Source organism: Euprymna scolopes, chromosome 46, assembly GCF_053919585.1.
Source record: "Euprymna scolopes isolate OS-2025 chromosome 46, ASM5391958v1, whole genome shotgun sequence".
NCBI lineage: Eukaryota > Metazoa > Mollusca > Cephalopoda > Sepiida > Sepiolidae > Euprymna > Euprymna scolopes.
In genome coordinates this window covers 122,000,947-122,013,213 of record NC_136527.1, presented here as the reverse complement: position 1 = coordinate 122,013,213, position 12,267 = coordinate 122,000,947, and the positions used below count along the sequence as shown (strand labels likewise).

At 31.8% G+C, this 12,267-nt stretch overlaps 1 protein-coding gene across 1 annotated transcript; it reads right to left on the bottom strand.

Moving 5' to 3' along the window:
- Positions 1 to 373: 373 nt before the first annotated feature.
- Positions 374 to 3,813, bottom strand: LOC145271272 (uncharacterized). The gene is made up of 2 exons (XM_080126829.1): positions 3,715 to 3,813; positions 374 to 2,322 (listed from the first exon to the last, which is right to left on the bottom strand). The coding sequence occupies exon 2, from the start codon at positions 2,313 to 2,315 to the stop codon at positions 852 to 854; it is 1,464 nt and encodes a 487-aa protein (XP_079982955.1). The 5' UTR covers positions 2,316 to 2,322; positions 3,715 to 3,813; the 3' UTR covers positions 374 to 851.
- Positions 3,814 to 12,267: the final 8,454 nt, after the last annotated feature.

Below are 12,267 nucleotides of genomic sequence, written 5' to 3'. Positions count from 1 at the left end.
TACCCTAACCCTTACCCTAACCCATCCTAGTGACAATTTTTTAGAGGATGTTATTCAATAATATAAGGAATAGTAGTCATGGAAAAAGAAAAGCTAACCCTAACCCTAAGCCAAACCCTTACCCTAACCCTTACCCTAACCCATCCTAGTGACAATTTTTTAGAGGATGTTATTCAATAATATAAGGAATAGTAGAAGAGCAAAAGCAAAAGCAAACCCTAACCCTAAGCCTAAGCCAAATCCTAACCCTAACTCTAAAAAAAATTTACGGATTTTCAAATATTTTTTAATGAAAGACAAAATTTTATCAAAGTTACGAATAGACGAGAAACACAGAAACACACGAGAAAAGAAAAAACAAAAAAATAAAAAATTATTTTTACTTTTTTTTTTATTTTTCAATAAAAAATTTTAAAAATTTCGATTCCAATTTTTCCGTTTTTTTTTCGACGGAAACAAAAATTTTGTTTTTAAAAACAAAAATGAAAGGAAAATAATTTTGATTTTCTTCAAATTGAAACAAATTTTGTTTCGGAAAACAAAAAAATTTCATTAAAATCACAAAAAAACATTTTTCCTAATTTGTTGAAATTAAAATCAAAAAAAATTCTTTTTTCATCGAATTAATTTTTTTAAAATTTGAATCAAAACAAATTAGGAAAAATGTTTCGTCTTTTAAATTTAAATTTGAAAACCAAATTTTTTCATTAAAAAAATCCAAACGAATGCGGGAATTAAAATAATTTGAATCAAAATTTGTTTCAATTGTAAAAACTTTTAATTTTTCACATTTTTTTGAAAATAAATTCATTCGAAATTTTGAATCCAAAACAAAAATTTGTTCGTTTTTTTCAAACAAAGAAACAAAAATTTGTTTTCGTTTCAAAAAAATTTTTCAATTCAAAAAATGGAAAATTTTTTTTTCTTTTTAAAAACAATAAATTTTTGTTTCCATGGCAACCACAAACGACAAAAATGTTTTCTTTCGAAAGAAAACAAAAGTCAAAAGCTTCGAACGATTCGTCGTTTGTGACCGAAAAAAATTGCAATTCAGTTTTTATTTCACCATTTTTTCGTATTTCCATCAGCGATTTATTGTTTCGATCGCAAACAAAAATATTTTCTTCTTTTTCGTCGACGAAAATCGAACTGATAAATCGATTATTTTTTGCTTCTGGCAAATCGATTCGCTTTTCTTTGCGGATTTTTTGGATTTTCCTTCCAACTTTTTCAAACGTGACGAATGCGTCATTTTCGTTTCGCAAAGAACAATCGATGGTTTTTTCGCGCCAATAATCAGGAAATTCGACAAAAATTTCATATTTCGTCTCCGTCGATGGCAAATCATGTCGAAAAACTGGACATTGTTTCTCCAACATTTGCATTCCACGAAAAGCTTCGCAATCTTCAAGATGTTTGCTGATCAAATGATCAAAATTCAGTTGCCATGTGGAAATTTCTTGGAGAATTTCATCGTTTTGTCGCTTCGTTCGATGACATTTCGCCAAACTTTCTTGCATTTTGTCATCGATTTGTTCAGTCAATCGCAAAGCGTCACGTTTCGCTTTTTCACAAATCGATTCGTATTCCGACCAGATTTGCACACGTTTTATCGCGCAGTCCGATTTGAATTCTTCAACAAATCGAAAAAGATTTTCCGTTGATTCATTCACTTCTTCTTCAAATGACGTCATTTTTTGCTCGAGGGTGGGGAACTGCTCCTTGCGTTTGACAATTTCATCGCGGACCCTTAACGGGGTCACATTCGTGCATGGGGTCATCGGGTCATTTACATGCGTAGCGTAACATTTGTCGCAGTAACAATTGCAGCATCCTTCGCAAAACATCTCCAACTCTTTCTTGTGAAGATCGCAAGTGTTCTCCATCTTCATCACCAACGCAATTGCATCCGATCTTCGCATCGCATCCAAATCTTTGGAAATGTGGGTATTCAACAATCTTTTGTGGTTTCGGATGCAATGGTTACACAACAGCTTTCGGCATTCTCCGCACCAAATTTTCGCTACGGATGAAATGCCATCCTCCGAACACCAATCGCATTGGAACTCGGATGAAGAATAGAATTCTTGCAGCATCAATTCCTTCGCGATAATCGGGGAGACACCAAAGTCTTTCCAATCCACAAATTGCGCATGACACTTCGGACAAGTGCAGTTTGTGTTCGTTTCATCCAAAGTGTTTCCGAAACACGACTGACATACGCTATGCAAACATGGCAAGCATTTCGATAGTCGGTTTAGTTGTTGTTCGCAGGCGACACATTGGTAAAGTTGCTCCAATTTATTGGAAGCCATTGTCAAACTGAAATAAAACAAAATAGAAAATGCATTAGATTTCACAATTAAATATCGTTTTAGACATTATATAGTTACACACACACACACACACACACACACACACACACACACACACACACACACACACACACACACATAGAGAGAGAGAGAGAGAGAGAGAAAGAGAGAGACATAGAGAGATAAAGATAGATAGAGATATAGATAGAGTAAAAGTTAATCATTGTTTTGAGGACACAAGCAAAAAAAAAAAAAGGAACAATATCAACGAAAAAAAAAAGAGGGGGGTCACTAATCCCTTTTTTTATTTCGTATTTCTCCTCTGTTTACTTGCCTCCCCACGAGGGCAGAGATAGACACAAAGACGATTTTAAAAAGGCAATCTGCATTGGGACAACCAAAAAATTAAATTACCTCAGTCTAGAAGGATTTCTTTTTCTCTCACCAATGGCAAAAAAAAGATCAAGTGTAGTATCAAAAACCGATACTACACTTTCCTCCTGTAAATATATACAGCTGCTTATCCGTCCCCCCCCCCATGGTTTTTAGTTAAATTTTTTTTGCCGATTATTTTTATCGAATGGAAAGATTAAAAACAAAAAGTCAATATTTAAATATTTTGTACTGTTGCATAATTTGACCCGGATTCTCGGGAATTCCCGTCAATCATCGGTTTGAGCCGATCGTTGCAACAGACGCAGACTGATTTCCCTCTCGCATCTATTTATCTATTGTGGCCACAAAGTCCGTGTTCAATTTAGTACTACGTTATAATTGAAAAGTGAACCCCCACGTGAAAGGTTATAATTTTTTTTTTTCACAACTTTTTTTTCATTGAAGTTTTTTGGGGGGGTGCCACAGAATTTTTTAATATATTTTTTTTAAGAAAATATGTAAAAATATTTTCATAAAAATTGTTAATTGTATAGGAAAATTTTTTTTAGTTTTTTCATGAAAACTTAATATTTTATTTTTATATATTTTTTTGTTTGTTGAAACAATTTAAAAAAAATTTTTTTTTTTATTTTGTAACTTGTTTTCTCATTAAAACTGTTTTACTATTTTTTAACATTTTTTTTTCAAAGAAACATTTGCAACCGACATTTCCAGAAAAACGGGATTTAAACTGCATTTAAACTTTAATAAATCCAAAACAATTCATGAATCGGACACGTAATCGCCTTAAAAAGGTAAAATCTCTATTTTAAACAAACGTTTTAAATTGGGAAAAAAACATTCAGACAAACATTAAAAGGGGGGGGGTAAAATATTTCTACTTTTTTTTCATCTAAAAATAAATAGAATTAAAATGAACAAAAAATAATTTGTCGTCGATGAAAAATATTTCAATGAATTTTTCATCTAAAAAAAATGTAATATTTTGAAAAAATTTACTTACATTTTTTTTTAATTAATTTAATATGTTGTGAATTGTTTTTTAAACCATTTCTTTGCAACAGTTCAGTTAATAGTGTCACAAAAAGAAAGATGAGACACGTGATAATTTGAAGCAATTTGATTGGATGATCGTTTATATGACATGGCTATTTCGTTTAATCTAGTTAAAGAGAAGGGAGGAGGAGGAACAGGAATAGGTGAAGGGTAAGGAGAAAGAAAAAGACTGAGGGGCAGAGAGGCAAATAAAAAGACGAAAGGGAGAGAAAGACAGAGAGAGAGAGAGAGAGTAAGCATAAAAGAGAGAGAAAGAGAGAGAGAGAGAGAGCAGGAGAGACAGGGTAAGGGGGAGAGATAGAATGAAAGGCAATATTTGCATAAACGAAAGCCAAAGCAAAAGAGAGAGTGGTATTAAGGTCACGTTCACATGACTGTTTCAACAGTTTAATATAAATATATATATATATATATATATATATATATAGGTATGAGGGGATGTAGGTATATGTTTTCATTTGATATAAATTAAAATAATAAATTAACATATCAGTTGTGATAGGAGCAACTGGCTTAATGAAAAAAATCTTGAGAGAATAAATGAAATACAGACAGAAGCCATGGGGGGGGGAACAACATCTATTCGTAAAAGAGACATTTGATATAAATTAAAATAATAAATTAACATATCAGTTGTGATAGGAGCAACTGGCTTAATGAAAAAAATCTTGAGAGAATAAATGAAATACAGACAGAAGCCATGGGGGGGGGGGGAACAACATCTATTCGTAAAAGAGACATTTGATATAAATTAAAATAATAAATTAACATATCAGTTGTCATAGGAGCAACTGGCTTAATGAAAATATCTTGAGAAAATAAATGAAATAAAATTGTATTGTATTGAACTAATGATTCATATGTTATGTACCGTATGTATTGAACTAATGATTCATATGTTATGTACCGTAAAGCGTAATTTTGTCATTTTTGGATTGTTTTGACCCTTTTTACATCCCCCAAAGATCTGTAAATACCCTAAATACAAATGGATAAGATAACAGGGTGGTTATTTCAGTCTTCCAACTGTAAAAAGCCATACAGGAGTGTTCATAGGAGCCCGATGAGATATAATACCTGCATTTTGGGGATTATCCGTGACTTTTGTCCATTTTTGGCTAATTTTTGGGTAAATTTGACCCATTTTGGACCCTTAAGATACCTTGAAAAGCCCTATATAGGTGGGATAGCCAGTGAGAATGTTAGATTTAATGATATAGAGCCATTTATGGTCAAAAATTGCACCCTGTGTGGCTTGGGAGGTGCATTTTGGAAAATCCGTGATTTCCGACCATTTTTGGCTAATTTTGGGGGTAATTTTGACCCATTTTGGACTTTTGACCCATTTTGGAGATATCCTAAAAAACTCTCTACTTGTGGGATAGCCAATGGGAATGTTAGATTTAATGATACAAATGCATTTATAGTCAAAAAATGCATCCTGTGGCTTTCAATAAATGATTAAGTGTACATATATATGTGTGTGTGCTTTCTCAAGGGAGATAATAAAAATAAGAGTTATCTACCTTTAAAAAACCATATGAAAATGTACTAATAAATATATATATATATATATTTATATATATATATATATATATATATATATATATATATATATATATAGTAATTTATGAAATATATATGGCGATTAAGCTACACTGAATATTCGGCGTTTCATCCACTATAGGATTCGTTAATTTATGAAATATATATGGCGGTTAAGCTACACTGAATATTCGGCGTTTCATCCACTATAGGATTCGTTAGCCTGACATGTCAAAATACACACATTAATAAAACTAGATCCAAAACTATTTGTCTCTGCTAATTTTCCTTGCGATATTCGTTTTCAGCATACCTGAACAAACTGAGGGTTGGCCCCTTTCATATGCCGCCTGTACAAACATGGTCACCAGTGATTTACATTTCAAAATATACACATTAATATTTTCACTTTTAAAAGGCTTGGCTTCAGAAGGAGTGATACGACTTTGCACCCGTCTCTCACTGCCACGCCCTCTTCCCCCGACCTTAGTCCGCTGGCTGGACTACTACTACTACGTCGAGAACATCACCAACATGACCTCCCACAACACCACAGGGAGCCTGGTCGCTGCCATCCGCCGAGTATTCCGGCCGGCGCTTGTTGAAAAGGCATGCTCCCAGCTCCGGACCTGTATCGAGACGGAGATTGAGGCTGAAGGCGGCTGCATTGAATATATATCAACTCTACAACATAATCAAGTCACCTGACTTTTTCAAATAAAGCTGTAGTGTCGTTTTTCACTTTTATCGTTCCACCCTGTGTATATATTTGAGCACAAGAATAAAAAGACCTTAGAAATAACAAGCTTTGATTAACTCACATTTAGTATAAGTAGGTAAATGTGCATTTCAGGTGCGTAACTCTTTTGTAAAAAATTTTAACACCAAGTTTTTAAAAATTTTGAGAATTTTTAAAGTGGGGGATCAATTTCGTATACAAAGTTAATGTAAACTGATCTCCTATTTCCCGGCCGTTTCACAGTTTTTAACCAATTAGACAAATTATCCACTAACCCTAAGTCTGGGTGACAAGGTTGTAAAACAGTAGACCCTCCCCCCCCCCTCTTAAAATGCACAACATTAGTAAAAATAGCAGAAAGAAAAACAAGCTATTGGTTTAGAATTTAAAGTCGGTGATAAGTACACCATTTTTACTGACTTGAAACGACAATGGCCCGAAAATCCGTGATCATTTTACATTTAATTTCTAAATTAAAAAATTATTCTTCGTCTTAATTTTTTTCTTCTCGTCTTAAAGGATTTTGACACGTAACCGCCTAAAAATGTAGAATCCTAATTTGATCAGAAGGTTTTAATCTAGCATACAAACATTGAGGGACAATTTTGATAATTTTCTTTTTAATCAGATTTTTATCGATTAAAACATCTGAAGATCATCAAATTTTTCGTTTTTATTTTCTAAATTATTTTTAACGTAAACAAAAAAGCTGATTGTTAAGAAATCGATTTTTTAAATGTGGTTTTAATCGAAACACAACAATAATTACATACTTGTCATGTCGAAAATAGTAATATATCCAAAAATTACGAAAATTCATCTAGTACAACAACTGCTATTGTGTTTTTAGAAAAGAAAATATATATCGCTATCGGCAAATATGAAACGCCAGCCATTACAGTATCGGAAAGGGGATAAGTGCAGTCCCCGTATTCGCAATGCTCAATGTGTTCACATCTAGGGAAAATGCTATGTCACTCAATATTTTGTAAAAATTATGGTCAATGTCATGATTCTTTCTAACTCCAAAAAAATCTTTATATGAAATACAGACAGAAGCCATGGGGGGGGGGGAACAACATTTATTCGTAAAAGAGACATTTGATATAAATTAAAATAATAAATTAACATATCAGTTGTCATAGGAGCAACTGGCTTAATCAAAAAAAATCTTGAGAAAATAAATTAAATACAGACAGAAGCCATGGGGGGGGGAACAACATTTATTCGTAAAAGAGACATTTGATATAAATTAAAATAATAAATTAACATATCAGTTGTGATAGGAGCAATTGGCTTAATGAAAAAAATCTTGAGAAAATGAATGAAATACAGACAGAAGCCATGGGGGGGGGAACAACATTTATTCGTAAAAGAGACATTTGATATAAATTAAAATAATAAATTAACATATCAGTTGTGATAGGAGCAATTGGCTTAATGAAACAAATCTTGAGAAAATGAATGAAATACAGACAGAAGCCATGGGGGGGGGGAACAACATTTATTCGTAAAAGAGACATTTGATATAAATTAAAATAATAAATTAACATATCAGTTGTGATAGGAGCAATTGGCTTAATGAAAAACATCTTGAGAAAATAAATGAAATACAGACAGAAGCCATGGGGGGGGGAACAACATTTATTCGTAAAAGAGACATTTGATATAAATTAAAATAATAAATTAACATATCAGTTGTGATAGGAGCAATTGGCTTAATGAAACAAATCTTGAGAAAATGAATGAAATACAGACAGAAGCCATGGGGGGGGGAACAACATTTATTCGTAAAAGAGACATTTGATATAAATTAAAATAATAAATTAACATATCAGTTGTGATAGGAGCAATTGGCTTAATGAAAAACATCTTGAGAAAATAAATGAAATACAGACAGAAGCCATGGGGGGGGGAACAACATTTATTCGTAAAAGAGACATTTGATATAAATTAAAATAATAAATTAACATATCAGTTGTGATAGGAGCAATTGGCTTAATGAAAAAAATCTTGAGAAAATGAATGAAATACAGACAGAAGCCATGGGGGGGGGAACAACATTTATTCGTAAAAGAGACATTTGATATAAATTAAAATAATAAATTAACATATCAGTTGTGATAGGAGCAATTGGCTTAATGAAACAAATCTTGAGAAAATGAATGAAATACAGACAGAAGCCATGGGGGGGGGAACAACATTTATTCGTAAAAGAGACATTTGATATAAATTAAAATAATAAATTAACATATCAGTTGTGATAGGAGCAATTGGCTTAATGAAACAAATCTTGAGAAAATGAATGAAATACAGACAGAAGCCATGGGGGGGGGAACAACATTTATTCGTAAAAGAGACATTTGATATAAATTAAAATAATAAATTAACATATCAGTTGTGATAGGAGCAATTGGCTTAATGAAAAACATCTTGAGAAAATAAATGAAATACAGACAGAAGCCATGGGGGGGGGAACAACATTTATTCGTAAAAGAGACATTTGATATAAATTAAAATAATAAATTAACATATCAGTTGTGATAGGAGCAATTGGCTTAATGAAACAAATCTTGAGAAAATGAATGAAATACAGACAGAAGCCATGGGGGGGGGAACAACATTTATTCGTAAAAGAGACATTTGATATAAATTAAAATAATAAATTAACATATCAGTTGTGATAGGAGCAATTGGCTTAATGAAACAAATCTTGAGAAAATGAATGAAATACAGACAGAAGCCATGGGGGGGGGAACAACATTTATTCGTAAAAGAGACATTTGATATAAATTAAAATAATAAATTAACATATCAGTTGTGATAGGAGCAATTGGCTTAATGAAACAAATCTTGAGAAAATGAATGAAATACAGACAGAAGCCATGGGGGGGGGGAACAACATTTATTCGTAAAAGAGACATTTGATATAAATTAAAATAATAAATTAACATATCAGTTGTGATAGGAGCAATTGGCTTAATGAAACAAATCTTGAGAAAATGAATGAAATACAGACAGAAGCCATGGGGGGGGGAACAACATTTATTCGTAAAAGAGACATTTGATATAAATTAAAATAATAAATTAACATATCAGTTGTGATAGGAGCAATTGGCTTAATGAAACAAATCTTGAGAAAATGAATGAAATACAGACAGAAGCCATGGGGGGGGGAACAACATTTATTCGTAAAAGAGACATTTGATATAAATTAAAATAATAAATTAACATATCAGTTGTGATAGGAGCAATTGGCTTAATGAAAAAAAACTTGAGAAAATGAATGAAATACAGACAGAAGCCATGGGGGGGGGAACAACATTTATTCGTAAAAGAGACATTTGATATAAATTAAAATAATAAATTAACATATCAGTTGTGATAGGAGCAATTGGCTTAATGAAACAAATCTTGAGAAAATGAATGAAATACAGACAGAAGCCATGGGGGGGGGAACAACATTTATTCGTAAAAGAGACATTTGATATAAATTAAAATAATAAATTAACATATCAGTTGTGATAGGAGCAATTGGCTTAATGAAACAAATCTTGAGAAAATGAATGAAATACAGACAGAAGCCATGGGGGGGGGGAACAACATTTATTCGTAAAAGAGACATTTGATATAAATTAAAATAATAAATTAACATATCAGTTGTGATAGGAGCAATTGGCTTAATGAAACAAATCTTGAGAAAATGAATGAAATACAGACAGAAGCCATGGGGGGGGGAACAACATTTATTCGTAAAAGAGACATTTGATATAAATTAAAATAATAAATTAACATATCAGTTGTGATAGGAGCAATTGGCTTAATGAAAAACATCTTGAGAAAATAAATGAAATACAGACAGAAGCCATGGGGGGGGGAACAACATTTATTCGTAAAAGAGACATTTGATATAAATTAAAATAATAAATTAACATATCAGTTGTGATAGGAGCAATTGGCTTAATGAAAAAAATCTTGAGAAAATGAATGAAATACAGACAGAAGCCATGGGGGGGGGAACAACATTTATTCGTAAAAGAGACATTTGATATAAATTAAAATAATAAATTAACATATCAGTTGTGATAGGAGCAATTGGCTTAATGAAACAAATCTTGAGAAAATGAATGAAATACAGACAGAAGCCATGGGGGGGGGAACAACATTTATTCGTAAAAGAGACATTTGATATAAATTAAAATAATAAATTAACATATCAGTTGTGATAGGAGCAATTGGCTTAATGAAACAAATCTTGAGAAAATGAATGAAATACAGACAGAAGCCATGGGGGGGGGAACAACATTTATTCGTAAAAGAGACATTTGATATAAATTAAAATAATAAATTAACATATCAGTTGTGATAGGAGCAATTGGCTTAATGAAAAACATCTTGAGAAAATAAATGAAATACAGACAGAAGCCATGGGGGGGGGAACAACATTTATTCGTAAAAGAGACATTTGATATAAATTAAAATAATAAATTAACATATCAGTTGTGATAGGAGCAATTGGCTTAATGAAACAAATCTTGAGAAAATGAATGAAATACAGACAGAAGCCATGGGGGGGGGAACAACATTTATTCGTAAAAGAGACATTTGATATAAATTAAAATAATAAATTAACATATCAGTTGTGATAGGAGCAATTGGCTTAATGAAACAAATCTTGAGAAAATGAATGAAATACAGACAGAAGCCATGGGGGGGGGAACAACATTTATTCGTAAAAGAGACATTTGATATAAATTAAAATAATAAATTAACATATCAGTTGTGATAGGAGCAATTGGCTTAATGAAACAAATCTTGAGAAAATGAATGAAATACAGACAGAAGCCATGGGGGGGGGGAACAACATTTATTCGTAAAAGAGACATTTGATATAAATTAAAATAATAAATTAACATATCAGTTGTGATAGGAGCAATTGGCTTAATGAAACAAATCTTGAGAAAATGAATGAAATACAGACAGAAGCCATGGGGGGGGGAACAACATTTATTCGTAAAAGAGACATTTGATATAAATTAAAATAATAAATTAACATATCAGTTGTGATAGGAGCAATTGGCTTAATGAAAAACATCTTGAGAAAATAAATGAAATACAGACAGAAGCCATGGGGGGGGGAACAACATTTATTCGTAAAAGAGACATTTGATATAAATTAAAATAATAAATTAACATATCAGTTGTGATAGGAGCAATTGGCTTAATGAAAAAAATCTTGAGAAAATGAATGAAATACAGACAGAAGCCATGGGGGGGGGAACAACATTTATTCGTAAAAGAGACATTTGATATAAATTAAAATAATAAATTAACATATCAGTTGTGATAGGAGCAATTGGCTTAATGAAACAAATCTTGAGAAAATGAATGAAATACAGACAGAAGCCATGGGGGGGGGAACAACATTTATTCGTAAAAGAGACATTTGATATAAATTAAAATAATAAATTAACATATCAGTTGTGATAGGAGCAATTGGCTTAATGAAACAAATCTTGAGAAAATGAATGAAATACAGACAGAAGCCATGGGGGGGGGAACAACATTTATTCGTAAAAGAGACATTTGATATAAATTAAAATAATAAATTAACATATCAGTTGTGATAGGAGCAATTGGCTTAATGAAACAAATCTTGAGAAAATGAATGAAATACAGACAGAAGCCATGGGGGGGGGAACAACATTTATTCGTAAAAGAGACATTTGATATAAATTAAAATAATAAATTAACATATCAGTTGTGATAGGAGCAATTGGCTTAATGAAACAAATCTTGAGAAAATGAATGAAATACAGACAGAAGCCATGGGGGGGGGGAACAACATTTATTCGTAAAAGAGACATTTGATATAAATTAAAATAATAAATTAACATATCAGTTGTGATAGGAGCAATTGGCTTAATGAAACAAATCTTGAGAAAATGAATGAAATACAGACAGAAGCCATGGGGGGGGGAACAACATTTATTCGTAAAAGAGACATTTGATATAAATTAAAATAATAAATTAACATATCAGTTGTGATAGGAGCAATTGGCTTAATGAAAAAAATCTTGAGAAAATGAATGAAATACAGACAGAAGCCATGGGGGGGGGAACAACATTTATTCGTAAAAGAGACATTTGATATAAATTAAAATAATAAATTAACATATCAGTTGTGATAGGAGCAATTGGCTTAATGAAACAAAT